General features: G+C 37.6%; 1 protein-coding gene across 4 annotated transcripts in view; it reads right to left on the bottom strand.

The window, feature by feature from the left end:
* Positions 1 to 5,980: 5,980 nt before the first annotated feature.
* The window catches only part of UGT8 (UDP glycosyltransferase 8), an 89,376-nt gene continuing 75,399 nt past the window's right edge, over positions 5,981 to 19,957 (bottom strand). For all 4 annotated transcript variants that reach the window (XM_029235548.1, XM_029235551.1, XM_029235550.1 and 1 more), the window contains 4 exons: positions 17,642 to 17,784; positions 15,896 to 15,972; positions 13,124 to 13,343; positions 5,981 to 8,616 (listed from right to left, as the gene is read on the bottom strand). In XM_029235548.1, the coding sequence (XP_029091381.1) occupies positions 8,253 to 8,616; positions 13,124 to 13,343; positions 15,896 to 15,972; positions 17,642 to 17,784 (804 nt within the window). In that variant the 3' untranslated portion in view covers positions 5,981 to 8,252. The remainder of the gene's footprint in view (positions 8,617 to 13,123; positions 13,344 to 15,895; positions 15,973 to 17,641; positions 17,785 to 19,957) is intronic.

Genomic DNA, 19,957 nt, shown 5'->3' with positions numbered 1-19,957 from the left:
CATCCGAAGCTGGGAGGTTAATAGAACACGCTTGGCCATAAAACAAAATTCCATGTAATCAAATGCTAAATTCAATATATTTACTTTTAAAACTGGAGGATAATAAATTATCCCTCTCATTTGAGAAAATATACAGTAGCCAGCAGAGAGTTGTTTTGAACCGTCCCATCTTGGCATGGAAACACATGAGCTGACTCTACATGCCCCTCCAGTGCTGTAGCTACATTCTCAGGGATCACATCTGCTGCATGGTGAAAACATCTATGACATAAGAGGACCCACATGGCTGTAGATGCCTGGATACCGCCAAGGTCTTGCATTTGCCAAATCCCATTGACTTCCCTGGGTCCTGTATTCAAGACTTTAAAGGTCTTTGCTTGATTTTGCCCCGTCCCACCTTCATTTCGGTGAAGAAGAAGAAGAAAAAAAAAAAGATGGGCTAGCATTCCAAAATACAAATTGCATGGTTGGAGGAACCGTTCATCCAAAGCATCCATTCTGAGGTAGTCATGGATCTGAAACTTCTGCCTCCTTCCCAGGACATCCTTGCTTTGTTCCCCACACCTGTTTACTGCTACAGGGAAGATGAACATGCTGCCATCCTAGGCTAAACTCTTGAATGGCTGCCACCTATCAGGCCTGGGCCTATCTCTGGCTCTACCTGACAACTGGCTGCATTCCAGCATCTTCTTTTAATATCAGGGACAATGAGTGATGCTAAATAAATGAGAGTTAGAGAATCAGAGATAAAATGTATCCTGGTGCAGAAGATCCTTTTAGAAGCTCCAGTAAAGATTATGAGGCAGGCTCCCATGGGGGAAAGTTCAGGTCTCTATTTGTACAAATCAGTTATATAAAAACTTTGATTGACCAAGTGGGAGGTAAGAAGGGGTATACATGGCTTGACAGTTTAAAGATCCCTAAGCTACACCCCAAACCAGTTTACAGGGTCCCCCAGCCAGAGGTCTACACAGTGCCCTAGTCAATGCAGCATTCTTCCCAAACCTATGAAGAAGCACCATCTGTGTATCATTGTTTTTAATGGAACTTCCATCCTAAATGACATTCAGCTAGTTCAAAATATTTTTTTTGAATTTTATTTTTTTTATACAGCAGGTTATTATTAGTTATCTATTTTATACATATTAGTGTATATATGTCAATCCCGATCTCCCAGTTCATCCCACCATCACTACCCCCTACCACTTTCCCGGCTTGGTGCCCATGCGTTTGTTCTCTGTATCTGTGACAGACAAAATATTTTTTAACACAGTTGAACATTTTCTCAGTTTGGCCTTTGGTAATTTGGAATGCTTGAACTTCCAATTGGGTTTCCATACTCTGTTAAAAAACAAAGGCATCATTATATACATAAGCACAATCTATGCACCATAAACCCGGAAATGCTAGGGCAACTTAGAAAACATCGAACAGCAGACAACCCAAGAGAGGAAACTGAAAGCTTGGAAGCAAGAAGATGGTAAGCAAGGAAGGGAAGAAGGCAGCTTATGCAATAAGTAGTATGAAATCTGGAACCGGAAGCCAACACACTCAACTCAAAAGTTAATTGCGGCTGGGCCCGTGAGCCATGGCCGCTGAGCCTGCGCATCTGGAGCCTGTGCTCCGCAACGGGAGGGGCCACGGCAGTGAGAGGCCCGCGTACCGGGGCGGGGGGGGGGGCGGGAAAAAAGTTAATTGCGCTTTCACAAACGGCAAAGCTGGCTTATCCATTCTCTTGGATCTGTGAAATAGATTCAGAGGTACATAAGTGAATTTCTTCCTTTTCTAATCTCCTTGAGATCCTAAATGAAAAATTTTGTGTCAGTTGAATTCATTGTAAGAGAAAATATTCATAACTAGGATATAGTTTAAACTTTTAAATCTCAAAATATTTTTTACTCTAGAATAAATAAGAAGATGGAAGTTCCAGAAAGAAGACTATTATATTCAGAGCAGTAGCTTGATTTTATTTTATAACAATTTCATCCTGTTTTCCACAATATTTTAGCAAGAAGTGTTACAGAGGTACATCTGAGTTAGATGCTAAAACTGGCTAGTTCTTTTGAATATCATTCAGTTTCAAAGTTTTTCTTTTGAAACAAACTTTAAGTTTATAATACCACCATTATTTAAAAAATAGGTGAAGAAATTTTGGTTTGAGTTAATTTTTATAATCTAATTCTAAAGAATTGTTTAGTATAATTTAAATGTTAACTACACATACGCATACTTAGTATTAACATTATATATTTATATAATGCATATATATATATATACATTTGTACTTGTTTTTTTTTCTATTGGCCAAGGCTTTAACCAGTTGTTCACAGTAGCATTTTTAAGCACCTAGAAGCACCTTCTTATTCATAAGGTGAACTTGTTATATACAGAGGGCAGAATCAGGATTGGAAGCAGAATTGATGATTTTTATATGTTAGCCTTGGGCTTTTCTAAATGCCTGATCTCTATCAGTTCTTTCGATTTGAGAACAAAATGCCTAGGCATCACTCAGAAATATAACACCACACATCGTTAACTTGAAATTTAATGTTACATGCTATTTACCTAATATGTTTATACTCGAAGTTACCATTTTCTGCTAAAAGTAAGGAATACGCATGGACTTCAGCTACAGTTTCATGAGGGTAGCTAAAGCAGAATTAGCATAAATATATAAAAGTCTTCCTAACATATTAGTTTTTGACATTCTAATGCAGTGCTGTGCTAAGAGTAATAGATCCTTCAACAGCAAAATTATTTGTTTGTAACTAGGCTCTCAATAAGAAACTATTTTTTGTTACATTGTCTTTTACTTATTTCTGACCTGGATGGAAAATTGACCTTAATATTAGGACTAAGGACTTAACGGCTTAGTAGAAATTACCTTTTAAAAGTGTAGATCTTATATTAAATTCAAGCTAACTCTGCCTTTGTAATAAGAAACAATCGATTACTGCATAAAATACATTACTGAAAGAGTCAAAACTAACTGTAGATAGAAACTAACACAGCAATGAAATATTTTTAGTTGTATAAAATTCAGTGAGGGGGCTTCCCTGGTGGTGCAGTGTTGAGAGTCCGCCTGCTGATGCAGGGGACACGGGCTCGTGCCCCGGTCCGGGAAGATCCCACATGTTGCGGAGCGGCTAGGCCCGTGAGCCATGGCCACTGAGCCTGCGCATCTGGAGCCTGTGCTCCGCAATGACAGAGGCCACAGCAGTGAGAGGCCCGCGTACCGTAAAAAAAAAAAAAAAAAAAAAAAAAAAATTCAGTGAGGACTTCAGGTTTTATTATTTAATAAATGAAAATGCATTGTAATACCTGAGATATTTAATGTTGGTGTTAGACTTCTTTGAGTAGATTTACACTATAATTGTTTTATTTGAATAACATAGTATAATTTTACATGTAGTTTTGATTTTTCAACGTGACCTTGGATTATATCAATATTTTGCTTGCTGGAAAAAATCTGCTGGTTTTATCACACTAACTAGGCATATTATCAGTAATCTTGTGGGTTATATGAATTAATTCTTTCTTAAATTATGTCTTGTTTACCCAAAAGTAAAGAGTGCAAATTACATAATTATAGTGTGCCTTTTGGTTTCCATATCTTGAAAAATAAGACCATTCATGCCATTCCCCACCCTGGCCCCAAGTCAGAAACCGAAATACCCAAGTGATTAGGAACTTGTAACATCTTGCAGAATTTGTAGAAAAATGACAATATGTCATTTTGACATATGTCTTAATTGTATAGATTTCTAAGACACCACTAGCTAAAATTTGTTAGAAAAATGTTTTTGCTCTCTGCAAAAACTTTCACTAGCATTTTTGCATGAAACATATGCCTTTAAAAGCTGGCTAAAAATTATACTGTCTCAGAAGTAAGAAGGATAAGCAGCTCTTTAATAGCATTCACATAATTCTTAAACTTTGTCATATAAGATTTAAAAGTTTTCTATTTCAAATTATTTTTGATAATACCAATTGCAAATAAGCATCCTCTAATGTGATTTTGTATTTATAAACCAGCTGAATTACTTGGAAACAAGAATGAAAATAATTATACTTCCAATAATAAAACAGATCACTGTATTATCCCTTGAAGTCGTTTTTGTCACCTTATACTGGTTCTCTCATTTTTAAACCTTTTCAAAGTGGAGTCATTCCATTTTAGCAGCATTTTGGGATCTGGTGAATAGCTGAGCTATGAAGAGAGAGGACAAGATATAACTGTGAGAGCCAAGTGCACCACTGACACCTAAAATACCACCAGGTGAATAGAAGCCTTAATAAATAGTTGAATAAATGAATGAAATGAATAAAACACATTTTCCTAAACAACTTTCAAAAACTGAAAGCACGATGATGTGAAAGAAGTTAGTCTATTCAGTATATCCATGACTAATACCACAGATTTGAGGGCTCATCCTGTGCGGGCCATTATGCTAAATGCTTTAAACACATGCACGCACACACACAGTGTATTAAACATTCAGTATAATGGCCAGCACAGTGTATGTGTGCGTGTGTGTGTGTGTGTGTGTGTGTGGTGTGTGTATATGTATTCAAGAAAAGCCCATGAGGTAACCATCATCATACAAATAAGAAATTCAAAAGTTAAAGATTAGTAAATGTTATTTACTAATCTTTAACCTTACTAAGTAAGGTTATTTACTAAGCCTTCAAAGTCATGACCCTCAGACAATCAGAGCTTGAATTCAATACCTGATTCAAAAAATGAATTCATGAGGATGTTCCTGATGAAGCAATTAACGGCATGGACATTGTGTTACAAGACAAGCCAGTAGTGAGTGTGGATTCTCTGGTGCACACAGAGAGGCTTCTTTGACATGTATTCTTGCCTCCCAAGTGTTCCCACAGTACCCTGCACATACATCTGCCATGGGCCCCAGCACTTTACATTATAGTTACTTCTGTGTCCATGTCTCCCACTAGATCACAAGCTCCTTGAAGGAGAGACTGTCCTTATCATCTGTAAACTCCCCTGGTATCCAGCATACCGTCTGCAATGGGACAGGCATCCACTGAACGTCAAGTCACTTCCACTCCCCACCCCTCCATGGCAGTTCCTGAGTTCTTGCTTATAAATAAATATTCTCTCTTCAATTCACTACAGTTGTGTATTTCAAAGAAGGTTCTTACCGTTTATAAATAACAATGGTCCACAAAATGTTTCACAACAACAAACTGAACTTCTTTCATGTTAATTTCATCACAAGTTTTATGCCCCACAGTGTCCAATTATAATGTCTAATCTGCCTAATTACAAGGCAAAGCTGGGAGCATGACACTGAGACAGGTCATCTGAGCATAAATATTCTTGTAGTTTTGGTGGAAACAGGAAATGGGTGGGAAAAAAACAGGATGCTACGTCTTGTCTCAGCAGTGCTTCACCACTACTGGTTCCTAGAAGGGAAGGAGGGCAAGGGCAGATAGCAGATCACCTGAATAGGTTTTTCTGAATTGGAGTCCTCTGTGGATCTAGTATGGTGGATTTCAGCAGTTGGAGAGGGGTGTTGTGTATCACAATCTAGCGGGAGATGTGGTCAATAAGTTGTTGGATAGGTAAGGTTCAGAGGTGATTCATTAAGGACAGTACTCCCAAACCTAAGTTGATAAACACCACCAGAGACTTTGTCAGAAGATATCAATGTTGTATTTGGGAGTCTGAGAATGTCCCCAGATTGTAATACAGAGTGTCTACATCCTCAAGAGAGAATCTCTAGCTTTCTCCAACTTCAATCATAAACCACCACTTCAACCTAAACACCACTCCCCTTCAATCCCGGACATTCAAATTCTGCCTCTACGTCTATGTGGAGGGATATTAAAAGTTACGGCTCTAGAGGAAAAACGATTGATGTCTTAATTCTCATTTGCATTTGATATGATGACCAGCGACAGAAATACTTGCAGAGGTTCTTTTTAAAAAATAAATGAATAAATACCTTCTTGAAAACTTTACTTTATTAGAGAATCTAGCCCAAGTGTGGAAAATTTAAAATCACTCTATTTACCAAAACTGGCTAACAATAAGCTTACTAAAAAAAACAAAAAAAAACAATGATCAGTAAATACCTACACTTAACATTCTTAATTATGGGACAATTTTAAGATCCATGTTGATATACTTGTAAGGTAAATACCTCTGTTTAATAATAATTAAAAAAAATTCTCACATGTAACACTGTTTTCACACTCATATACACATATAAAGGTTGGGAGACCTGTCTCAGAAACATGTTTATAATGGATTTACATAATATTGTGAAATAAAATCTGAATAAAAATTTTATTCCAACAACATTTCTCTATTTTTAAATAATGTTTATTGTTTAAGTTTTTATCACAGTGGAGATTAATTTATGCTTAATCATCCAGTGAATGCCTACTGTCACCTTTATCCAATTCCAAAAAAGCAGAATCAACTCATTCATACACTCTAAGTCCTGTTGCCATCCCACCATTCATTGCCTGTGTCTTTTTTCCCTTTTAACGGCAATATTATAAGATTGTGAAAAGGTATAACTAATAGGCTTATATGTGTAATACCATTTCTTCAAGTATTCAGACAGCAATATATTTGCCTGCATTGTACACTAGAAAACTACTTGTGACATTATTTCTAAGTACAGGAGAGTGGCTCCTGGTGGGAGTGTGATGAAGTTGTATGTCATAGTGTATGATAAGGATTTAAGCATTCTAGAATTTTCACAACTCTTCCCATGTTAGCGAACGTCATTAGGTAGATGCTGTATTTTTCTACTCTCAGCTGTCAGACATAAGATGTCAAACTACAAATAAATAAAGCATACACTCAACATGTGTAGTGCAAATGCTAAGTAAACAGAATGACAGGGAATAAACTCGTAGTTGCCAGCAAGTGAACGGTTCAGTTGGGAGGTCCTGATTTTGTGATGTCTGTGACTTGCACCCCTATCCTCAAATGAATACTATTCCTGTCCCATGTCAGCCACAATGGATTGAAGTGAGGGTGAAGGCAGTGAGGAGGGGAGTGGGAACTCATTTTCACAAACAAGTAGTACAATTTCTCTGTCACTTCTGTATAACATGTAAAGTTTGACTTGGTAACCAGATCTCAAACCTCTCAGACAAAGCAGGTACCAATATGGAGAAAAGCAAATGTTCCAATGAAAAGAATTAAATGTTGGCACCTATGTAACAGACTGTGTGGCCCAGACAACAAAATAGGATGAAGGAGGTGTTGTTTTAAAGTTAAAACTCTGGAAATACCACACCTGAACATTCAAAAATTACATTACAGAAAAGCCATCAAACAGTTACAAAACATTCAAATAACAACCCTGTTTAAAGATGCCATAGAAGCAGTAATCTTCAGTACTCTGAACAAAAGTCAGACCTTTGTTGCTTTGTTTTAATTATACATTTAACATACTGTTATTCATTAAAATGAAATAGAAAAAAACTATAAAATTCTCCCAGAGGCAAATTATTGGTAGGGAGAAAATAGAAGTAAAATGTGACAACCAATTTATACATTTACTTAATTGTATGTTTTTTCCCCCAGAAGTATCCACAGTCTGTAAGAAAAGCAAAACTAAAACAAAACAAAAAACCTAAAATGAATGAACAAAAATACCCTAGAAGTACAAAAACCGGTGTCATCTATCTTTTCCTTTTCTTCCTCTGCATTCAGTTTTGAGGGAAATGTGTTCTTTCATGGTAGTGTTCTGAGCTCCCATATATGAAATTCTAGAAGAGAAACGTTTGGATCCTAACCGTCTTTCTATTTCATTCTTGAATGTGTTGTACCATCAACAAATGTAACAAGTAGCTGGCTGAAATAATCTTAATTAGGAAACATACACACACATACACACACACATACATACACAAACAAATATTTTTAAGAGAAAAGAAACCATTCCTTATCTGGGACACACATATATCAAGACTTAAAACTAAAGTCTGACAAGGTCACTTAATTGATTTAAATAATTAAGGCGTCTAAAAGGTTCAGTGCCAAAACTCTCTGCATGAGTATTCGCATAAAATACATTTTTGCATTTTAGGTCTGTGCTTTTTACAGCCATCTTAATTCCACAGAATTTCATTAGTAAGATCAGATAAGGGAGTGTCAGAATTGTTTACTCATGTTTTCCTTTTAGTAGTTGTTAGACTAAATTATAGCAATAAAAATTCAATGACTGAACAGATTTGTTACTATCAGGTGGGCTGTTGGCTCATTTCACCTTCTTTTCATGTTTAATGTGGCCATTTCTTTTATACTTGCCATTGGGGATTCCATTATGGTAATGTCCATTAACTGTGCTATGCTTATTTCTAGACCACAAACTTTTGATTTTACTGTAGATAAATTTTGTGACCCAGGACAAGAGGAAGTAAAACAAGGCAGCACCAAGCAAAAGCACAAAGGCAACATCCAGTAAAAAATACTGACAGAAAGAGATTTGATGGACAGCGGCACGTAGGTGATGGGCTCCATTGTGACGCAGAATGTAATCGATCCAATAGACAGTCCGATTGACAGGGTGCCCAGGTTGATCCTTGTGGATTTCTGAAAGCTTCTGAGCCCTCTGACGGTAGCTATGAGGCGGAGGTAAGACACAGAATGATCATGTAGCTACAAGGCTCAGGATCGTAACTCCCTAAAGTTAAAAATGGGGAAAATAATAAAAATAGCTATCCTGTATTAAGTACCTAGTATGTGCCAGGCACTGTGATAAGTGCTTTCAACACATTACCTTATACTAACACAGTAAAATAAATTTTACACAGATAAGGAAAATGAAAATCAGAGAGACCAAGTGACCTGACCATGATTACAAATTTGAGATTCAAATTCAAGTTTTTCTGACTCCAAATCCTATGCTCCTTCTACACTAGACCATGCCTCTTATATACACGTAATCCTTCTCTTCATATGCTTTTAAATACTATTAATCAATGAGTCTCAACCAGGAAGAGGAGTGAATTTATTAGATTCTAAAACAGAGGGACGGTGGAAAAAAATGCAGAATTTTGTCCCAACACCTTTTCCTTTTAGCAGTGACATTTAATTTTCTTCTGATTTAAAACAGCACTAGCTGACAGAGTGAGATTATATTTAGTAAACAGATGAAAAGGAGTTGACAAACACTATGAAGCCATATGTGAGTGACACTACATGCAGTAGAGATACATATATGTATATGTATATACATACGTATAAAGACAACACTCCTTAAAAATCAGCTAAAGAGGATCAAAAATATCTAACTGTACATTTCTATGCCAATCTTTGGCACAAAGCCCCTTTGAGCATGGATCTCTGATTAGAGTTTGCATTGTTCAAACGTAAGAAATAATTTCCACATGGAAGGATTACAAAACACATCATGAAGGGTGTGGCCCTCGAGCTGTGCCTTATACAGGAACAAAAGTTTGGACATGTGAAAACTTGCTAGGCCAAGAGAAGAGTGTGAACTAAGTAATAACGGTGGGAGGGCAAGGGTATGCCCAGAACAAACTTATTTGGAAAGAGTATGTAGCACAGGGGTGTTTGGCTGGAAATTAGACTGGAACGTGAGTCTCCTTCCTGTGTGTTCAGAATGACAAGATATGCAGCCCTGTTCTTAGAATCAAAGACCATTAAATCAGAGAGACTGGCTTTAAACCAGAGCTTTGGGGAGAGGATTAAAGAAAGGAAGAGACTGATGGTGGGAAGATCATCCAAAAGACTGCCCTCGGGCTTCTCTGGTGGCGCAGTGGTTGAGAGTCCGCCTGCTGATGCAGGGGACACGGGTTAGTGCCCCGGCCCGGGAAGATCCCACATGCTGCGGAGCGGCTGGGCCCATGAGCCATGGCCGCTGAGCCTGTGCGTCCGGAGCCTGTGCTCCGCAACGGGAGAGGCCACAGCAGTGAGAGGCCCGCGTACCGCAAAAAAAACAAAAACAAAAACAAAAGACTGCCCTCATGGCCATAATTTCCTGCCTCCCAGGGTCCATGATCTTTCTCCTAAGCCATACTGTCTACCATGTGTTGAAAAGTTTCTGAAAAAACTATAGAACACTGTAAACTGTTGTTACCTATTGTTATTTTTAATTGTTTTCTTGTATTTTGAATACTTATATAAGTAAATTTTTTAAAAGAAAAAGCCCATTTTCTGTGTCATCCTAGCCTTACAGCAAAATTACTGTTATATAATAAACCCAGTTGGTTTAAAAGTGTAAAACCTCACCCAAATATTAAGAGGCCATCCCTGTAATATTCCTTGTACTATTAAGAGGCCTTGCTTTGTAATCTATCATTATTTCTAATCAATGGCAAAAGGTAAATTAGAAACATTTGATTACTCTGTTTTGTGAGAAAATTCTTACAGGATAAAAGAGCATCTTTAAAATACGGAAGTGAAACATGGTATCTTAGAAAATGAAATTCAACCTCCTATTTTAACATAGAAGAAGGAGGATTAAAAACATCTTGGTCCTCAGGTACCTTAATGTCATGAGACTATGGCCCATTCTCTAGAGATGATAAAACAGACTGCATGTGACAAAGATCCTTCTGCAGGGACACTGGCTTCATTGCCACCTATGAAATTCCAATAGGCTCACTGGTCCAGAACCAGTCCTTACCTGCCTCAGCTTACGTGAGTATGGAGTAGGGCCTCATCGCTCAGACCTTTACTTCTCCCCAAGAGCAGACTCATAAAGTCACTGCCTGGCCCAATTTTCCAAGATTCCCCCTTTCAGAGGTAGCAAGTGGCACTGTCCTTTCAGCATAGTTTGCTTGAGAACCCAAAATTTCTACCAGTAGGAATATAAAGTTTGCGGGGAAAAAAAAAAGAACAGTGTGATTAAAATGGTCACTTAAGGCCACTTCTAAACTCTCCTTATAAATGTCTTGGATAAAATTACTTTTAATAAAACAAATTACCTTGTAAGGGGCTCATGTGACTTGCACATTTTATTTTACAAAAGGGGAAGTGTCTCCTATCAAAAGTAATAACTGGGCTTCCCTGGTGGCGCAGTGGTTGAGAGTCCGCTTGCCGATGCAGGGGACGCGGGTTCGTGCCCCAGTCTGGGAAGATCCCACATGCCATGGAGCGGCTGGGCCCGTGAGCCATGGCCGCTGAGCCTGCGCGTCCGGAGCCTGTGCTCCGCAACGGGAGAGGCCACAGCAGTGAGAGGCCCGTGTACCGCAAAAAAAAAAAAAAAAAAAAAGTAATAACCAAGGGCTGGATATGTGTTAAGTTCATAAGGATTAACTACCCATCTTTCTCTACAACTTGCTTTAATAAAATCTCCAGATTCAAAAGAATTCCTTCCAAAGAACAAAAGCAATAGCTTTCAGTAAATAAACCCAAACAACTAGTATGGGAAGAAGGAAGACATGGTTCAAGTTGAGTAAAAAAGAAATAAGTGATACTTCTTTAGCACTATTGGTTTAAACTAGAATATCTTGGACACAATATTAGTGAATCAAATCAGCCTTTTCAATAATTATGGCATGTTAAATATGGAACATTATCATGTATTTGAAACAAAAAAGATAAATGCCTTAAGTTTACATATAATTACTTTTAGCAAAGAACATACTACCTGAATCATTGTCATTTTTACAATGAATAAAGACATCTTCCTACCCTGAATGTGCAAAAGGCTTTAGTTAAATATTTAAACTTTTCAAGGGTTATATGCAAATAACTATTTATCTTATACGGATACTCTGTGGAAGAATATAAATTTATTCACTAAACAAAATAAAACCTAGTTTGAAATCAAGCACATATGTATACTTGAAGATGGCATAGCTGGGATTTAATCGCAGTGTGACCTAAGACTATAGCCTGGTCTCTGATTTGGCCCCTTTTACACCTCACAGAACACAGCCAGACTGATTTTGTGTGGATGATCCAGACTTTTGCTTTTTCTGCATAACCGACCCAATCTCGGCAGCTCTGCCACTATCTCTCTACAAACTCTACTTGAGGGCTGCATTGTACAAATCTTCCTTTAAAAGCCTGTATGATACATATCATCTTCCATAAGAACATCACATTTTGAAAAACACTAGACTTTTAAAAGAAAGGCTACAGAACACAGATGAAGGGAACTCACAGTCAGGTACCTCAGATTAGCAAACATACTGATCCAAGTGCCAAGAGCTGTGACCAAGACACTGGATCCTCTAAGGGGCCAGCACATGAAGGCCACCTCCAAGGCCACATAAGACAGCATAATGAACTGCAGTGCACTTGAACCCAGCCTTTTACCTAAAAGCTACATCGCTTTATATGAAAGAATTGTTCTTATTGTTGGTTGTTTCTTAGAATATGGCAGCGTTTCTCAGTCTACTGTTATGCCATCTACCCTGGGTATAAACAGAAGCAGCTCACACTCTTCAGACATTAATGCCATTTGAAAGGCAAGATCAATTAAATGTCACATAAAAATGGGAAATATTGTTGCTTTGTTTTAAAACTACACAGGCCAACTCTCTACTCTTTCAGGCTCAGTTGTGAACCGGGTTAACTCAAGACACATCAAGAATTTAAGAAAAAAATAAAATAAAGATTCTGACTAGTCATTCACCTGAGTAAAAAAATCTCGGCATTTCATTGACACCCCACACTAGGGAAACCCAGCACCAGGCAGTATCAAGAGCACCAGCTTTGGAATCAGACAGTCCTGGTTCAAATTCCTACTCTAATAGCTTTGTAACTATGGGCAAATTACATAAGCTCTCTGAGTTTCAAGTGCCTCATCTCTATAAGATGAATAAGGAGAACGGTGATATATAGTTTTATGAGCATCAAAATGAGATAAAGGACACAAAAATGGACACACAGTAGGGACCCAATGGTTCCCATGGTAGTTTTTCCTTAGTTTGTCAAACCTTGGCAGAATATTATTCAAGGTCATACAAGGCTGGCCAAATGATTGCTATTTCTATTTTTCAAATGACAGAAACATGCACAAGGCATTATACACAGGAATCTAAAGGATATTTCTATAATTGGTTTATTGACAACCTACTGGCAATAATCAGCTATCGACAATGTGCTGTGGTATATATATTTCATCTGCTTTAATATTAATTGAAACCTTACCTGGGATTATTGATAACTTTCACTAGTGCTTCATACAGCTCTCCTTCAGTAACTGTCTTCCATTCTAGCAGTATCCCCATACCTTTTGCCTGTACCCGGGTCATAGTATCATAATGGTCTCCAAAGAGTGGGATTCCCACTACAGGAACACCATGATACATAGTTTCAAAAATACTATTCAAACCACCATGGCTCAGGAAGGCTTTAATATTTGAATGCCCTAAAGAAGGATTAAAAAAGAAAACAACTTAGAATATTGTGTATTGTTCTAGGAAGAGATTTTCCAGAAATTTCTTAAAAGCTGATATTATAATAAACATGCATTTCAGATATAGGATTTTTAAAGGCACAGTTTCACAGATTACTGCTCTATACCAATTACAATGCTTGTTATATACATAATTATCTGATTTATATATATCAGTTAAAAGCCATTTTTAAGCTAACATTTATAACTTTAAGAATTATATCATAATATCTTCTCCCAAAACACAAATATCAACTGCATTCAAATGGCCAATAATTAACAGGATATCAATGAAAGCAAGAAATGACAGAAAGTACCAGGGGGCAATCACATTCTACTAAACACAGACACTCACTTTCTGACTACTCAAGCATTTATCTATATTAAAGTCAAACACACTTTGCAAAAAAACATATGTAAAAATGTGGGGCTGGATTCCAGATGTCCATGAAGAGTTTCTGTGCTTACCCAAAGAGGAACATTGTATGGTGCTTAGCATTTACAACATTCAAGTCATATCAGCACCTGTGCTACACAATCTTAGGGTCTGATTTTACATTTTAGGTATAAAAACATGTAGGGACAGACAGTTACAAAAGTTAGTTGTAAGAGATGGGACATCACGTAACATCTAGCTGTCATGGAGATAAAAGAGATAATTCATCAAAATTAATGAGGTATTTAAAAATCCAGATCTCCTTCTGAGCAGAAAGTTTTGCATAAAAAGTGTAAGACAAAGAAACACTGCACTCAGGATAGGTGCTCTATGGCCAGAAAGGAATCATAGCTTGCAAAAACACAAACATTTAAGATAAACATACATCAAGTAAAAAAACGAACTCTGTGTGTGAACCTGGGTCTCAATGGGGCTCCAGGACTCTCCCACCTCAACATCTAGCAGGCTGGTCCCTCAGTGTCTCTTGCTCTGACCCACAAGCGGCTTCTCAACTCAGCCCAACTAAGGGATCTACCCTCGCAGTGGATTTCAAACTTTCTTTTCAGTAGTAGAACCAACCCTTTTTCTTTGAACAAAACTTTATTATCACCAAGCCCAGCAGTGAAAAATAATGCAGAGCTGGTGTATCGAGAGCAGGGGGGGAGTGTCATGAGGGGAGGGGAGGGGAGAGGCACTGATTTGGTTCCTGCTTTTCATCCTGGAGGAATCTTCTGAGCATAGTTAGAAACCAACAGAGGACCCACAAAGGTCATGGCTAGAGTTAAAAAGGATGCTAATCTCAGAAAACGCAGACAGCTGAGATTCTGAGGAACCCAGAAGAGACGTGAACTTGAGGAGGGCCTCTGGGTGTAGCTACACCTCGCTGTAGAGCCTCGCAGAAAAAAACCCGTAAGACCAGTTTAGATGCTCCCAGACAGCAGTGCCCCTGCTGAACTGAGATGGCTGATGGTCAAGATATCTTATTTAAATTTACTGCTTCCTTCCTACCTTCTATGGAATCTGAAGTCATAATAGTAAAGACATAAAAAAGAAAAAGAAAAAAAATACAAACATCAAAAAAGGTAAACTGTCTTGTTATTTTTTTCTCAGTTTTACCATTTATAGAATAACATTTATAATAAACTAAACAAAAGGAATTATTTATATATATACTTACTGTTTTTTAGTTACAAAATTCAATTTGCAGGATTTTAGGGGGTCAATTTAGCTTCTAAAAGATATTCTTTAAAACTCTATTTTTAAGAATATAACTTAAAGCTACTTTTACATAATCTGTTAGATTAGTATTATTGAACAAATGATGGTCGATATTGCCAAAATCAGTAACATTTTTATAATTTCCTTAATAAGTAATATCTTAAAGAATAATATGGCCTTATATTTTCCTAGAGATTTAATGAATAAAACAATTTACATTTTACTATCTGTGCTTATTAAACAGAATTAGATTCAGATTCAGATATCTTAAAAGATATGCATATAATTGGTATTTTAATTTCGAGTTGAGGATCAGAACCCCAAGAAATAAATAAATCAAAAGAAATAAAGTGTTCAAAAGTGCCCAGTGATTTAGGGTAAAATCTAGGCAGATAATCCAAGTAAAGTTAAAATAAGTTGACTGTTATTTTGGCTTTCTGCTTCTCTGTGGTTTCAAACAAATGAATAATTTCAAATTTCTCTGGGTTCTTGGATACATCTGTAGTAAAACTATAACATAAATCTAAGTTTTCACTGTTTTAATTTTACTACTTTTAGCTGATCGGCATAACTAGGTATAACTTTACTCACCACTAGCTTATATAGTATTAAGTATATTTTTCAGAAAATTAAAATTTGTGACTGGTCTAAAAATTTTAATTTATAGGCCTAAATGATTATACTTTAAAATTACTTGCCAATAACTAAAGGTTTGACTTGTTGGTCTGAAATCTAGGACTTAACGCACTAGATAACATAATGATTCTATTATACACCATACATGTATTGTATAAGCCACTCGAGTATAAATCTCACATTTACACAATTAAAATCTAAAAGCCAAGTAAGCACCCACATGTCACTGACTTACCAAGCAGGTCATTTTGTGGTAACCATTCTATGAGCTTGGTGTTGTTTCCCAGATTCTTTGGTTTGGTTCCAGAAAACCTGAAATTTACACCAGACTATGAATCTTCCAAAAAATCACACTTTACTCCTCGTATGAACTCTCTGGTTAAATTTTTGGATTTAAAATAAATGTTACATGATCTTTCGTTGACATTCTTAAGAGGGAAGAAATGTTTTAGTAACAGCAGAAATTTCAGTTTTTCACATTTTCATTGACTGAGGGATAAATAAGAAACACTCTGATTATACTGAGATCTATTTTCCTTCAGCTCTCCTCCCCTATCCACAGAGATGGGGGAAATAGCAACCAAATGACCCTATGCTAGAAAGTCATTTTCTACCAGCTAGAAGGTGAAACAGGAACGACCAGCAAGGGCCACCACTGAGCAGTCAATAGCTCCCATCTGGACACCCAGAAACTGAGGGAAGGCTCGAGAATTGGAAGAAAGCAGGAAGTACTCTTCCCTAGCTGGGCCCCAGAGACAGTTCTGTGGGGCAAAGGACATAATTAGGCTGTTTCCTGCCTTGATCTTTGAAAGATAAACCATACAGTGCTTATCAACTGAGAGAATGGCAAGAGTTTGAAATAAGCAGATACAAAACTGTTCCAAATAAAGTAGAAGGGGCACTTTCTGGGTTAAGCCTAATAGAAGAAATCCAATAGGACTGGAATCCAAAGGGAGAAGTCTTAAACCATTGGAATAAAATATGTATCCATTTCATAGCTTAGCCAGGATAAGGAGGAGCTAATCCTCCCACAGTTGTTACAAAGGAAAAACCCCTATTACTCAGAGCCTACTTGTAATGGCTTGACACTGGGGCTGACCTTGATCACTGCTGTATCCCTAGAGCCCAATGGTGGGGACAGGTACTAAGTAAATACACACTAAATAAGTGTCCAGATCCAAGTTTAGACACTGCGTTAGAAACTCCAGAGACAGACACATGTTGGCAGTGCTTCCAAGAAGAAGTGGGGTCTGTTTTGACTAGCATTAACTGGCAAGTTACTGTATTTTTTTTTTTTTTTTTGCGGTACGCGGACCTCTCACTTTTGTGGCCTCTCCCGTTGCGGAGCACAGGCTCCGGACACGCAGGCTCAGCGGCCATGGCTCACGGGCCCAGCTGCTCCGCGGCATGTGGGATCTTCCCGGACCGGGGCATGAACCCGTGTCCCCTGCATCGGCAGGCGGACTCTCAATCACTGCGCCACCAGGGAAGCCCAAGCTACTGTATTTTTAAAGGCCTGGTCTCTTGGATAAAGGAAATCGGAAGTATTTATAGACAAAGTGGGAGCCCAAAAGGTTCCATGAAATATTTTACCTATTTAATCATTCATCCATCATTTTTTCCTCATTCCAACACTGACTTGAAGGAGTATACAGAAATGCATGCAATTAGACATTTTTAAGTGATAATAAATAATAGAAGGGTAAATGAGGGTAACATAAAAATGCACCCTTCACAAGAATACATCATTGTGCATCAGATCTTCTTTTTATGCTATGGGCTAGATGCCTTTTTAACCATCACAGAGTATTGTATAAGTTAATCCCTAGATTTCGATACACTAAGAAACAAAATGAAAAGTCAAAGGCATCCTGCTAATATTGCCAGGGAATCAATGGGCTGTGCTTTACTCAGACCTGCGGGCTAAGTAAGAGGATATGGAAAATCAAGAGTAAACAAACAACCTATATTATTACCTTACCTCCAAATCACTTTTTGGGGCAATCTCCCCAGAGCTCCTGCCAGTTTGTTAGCAATGTCTTCTGACAGATACTTGACACCAGCTCCGAAAGATACCAGGACAAAGCCATGTTGATTAGCACCATTTACCCACCTTTGGAGATCCTGCAAATCAAAATGTGGCAGTTAATTTTATGAAGGAGTAACACAGCTCATAATCAGTGTCATCACAGCCCAGTTTTTAAAAAGCCTTCAGATAATTTTCTTAAACAATTAAACAGTGAAGGTAATATAATATTTTCCTTTAGATAACTGCTTTTTTAAAAAAATAGTTCACTGAATAATGCTAACTAAAATAAGGAGGGCAGGTAGTTAATTTGGTTAAGATCAAAAAACAACAACAAAAAATCAGTAATTAATGACCTAAGAGCTCAGACAGAAGTAAAAAACAAAAAATTGAAACTCATGTTTAAAATACGGTCAGAGATAAATTTGTATGAGGACATAAGTGAAAGATTAGACATATGACAAAGACATTAACTTCCACCCCCCCCCCACCCACCCAGGGAGACTTTTATTTTAGGAGTGGGCTGATTTTATCTTGGTCTAAGTTTGGTAATTTTCATTTCTGAAGAGCATACTGTATTAATGACTGAGAAGAGAAGGAATTAGCTAATAATTCCAAACATCCATAGGCCTAACAAGTTTTACTATTTCTCTAATTATTTCTTCAACTCACACAGAATAGAAACCATGCATACTGTATAGTGAGGCATCCAGGGGTTCTGGAAATCTCTGAGCAGAAGCTTTCTCTCATTTTGTGGGAAAATGCTAAATTCTCAAACATGTTTATCTACAGCTAATAGGTAAGGGGCCATGGCATATCTGATGTTAAATAGGTACAACTGTCAAATTTCAGGAATACCTCATTTCAGAGGAAGACACATTAACACATTTCTACCAGTATTATTGATCTAACTGAAGTTGAAAGAAGTTCGTTTTAAGGGATACCACCCTTGCTTTATTTTATTCCGTAGGCACCAGCTTTTTTATATGGTAAGTTATCCCTTTGAATAAGTCTTTGTCAAAGACACTGAGCTTCAGTTTGCCATATAAAAATGAATAAAGCCACAGCACTTTGAAGAATACATAATTCTGCTGTAAGGAAAACAAACATGCTGTCTACTGGCAACACCTATGCCATAATATAGTCATGGAAACGGGACAAACGCACTGTGTATTCATAATGTGCAGAGTGAGTGAGCTGTCACTGTTATATCTCGCAGACCCGGTAGGTCTCTTGTTCAGGATGAAGAAGTTACCAAGATGACTGTGTCGCCCGTGCTCTTTGCATTTCACACCACTTTCTGGCATAACCTGATTTGCAGCTGGGAGGTAAGAAGTACAGTAAGGGGGCTTCCCTGGTGGCGCAATGGTTGAGAGTCCGCCTGCCAATGCAGGGGACGCGGGTTCGTGCCCCGGTCCGGGAAGATCCCACATGCCACAGAGCGGCTAGGCCCGTGAGCCATGGCCGCTGAGCCTGCACGTCCGGAGCCTGTGCTCCGCAAAGGGAGAGGCCACAGCATTGAGAGGCCCGCGTACCGCGAAAAAAAAAAAAAAAAAAAAGAAGTACAGAAAGTAGTATCATCGCAATAGCATCACCACATAGCTCAATACTAAGTATTTATATGGAATGTTAGCCCTCTTTATGTCTTTATTTTCTTTGCTTTCTTTCCCCTTTCTTTTCCTTTTCTCACTTAATGAGATCTGTGTTAACTGGCTCTATCACACTTATATTCTTAGCAGGGAAGAGGGGACCACATTTTATGCCTCAAATGAATTAGTGAGTAGTGTCATTATATGACCAAAAGTGATGATGGAAAGGAGGTACATCCTTCCAGCTACTGAGTGAGTAAAATAGGCTATAATTATTTGGGAGGGAAGAAAACCTTATCAAAGCACCTCATTTTCCAGGAAACTCTATCTGTTTATGAACATATAAAAGAAATCGAGAATATATCAACTGTGGATTAAAGCTTTTAACTTATATTCTACCACATTTACCAAGACTATCACGTGCTGAAAATTTAACAGCGTAACTTGTAGATTCAAAGTAAGAAACAAAACAATTTAGAATTTTCAATTTATATATAGTCTTAAGCCAGATATACTTAGAACAAATACAAATGCTGCACAGTAGAATGATCTGAATTCATATGGTGTTTTCTCCCTACGGTTTGTCTTCAAATAATTTATCACCTACTATCCAATTCTCTAAAGACAAAAATTTCAGGGTCGATGCCATTTACAAAATGTTTACATTCAGAAACACTAAGCG

Source organism: Monodon monoceros, unplaced genomic scaffold (genome assembly GCF_005190385.1).
Source record: "Monodon monoceros isolate NGI ecotype Baffin Bay Population unplaced genomic scaffold, NGI_Narwhal_1 Super_Scaffold_20, whole genome shotgun sequence".
NCBI lineage: Eukaryota > Metazoa > Chordata > Mammalia > Artiodactyla > Monodontidae > Monodon > Monodon monoceros.
This window is presented reverse-complemented; position numbering and strand designations above follow the sequence as displayed.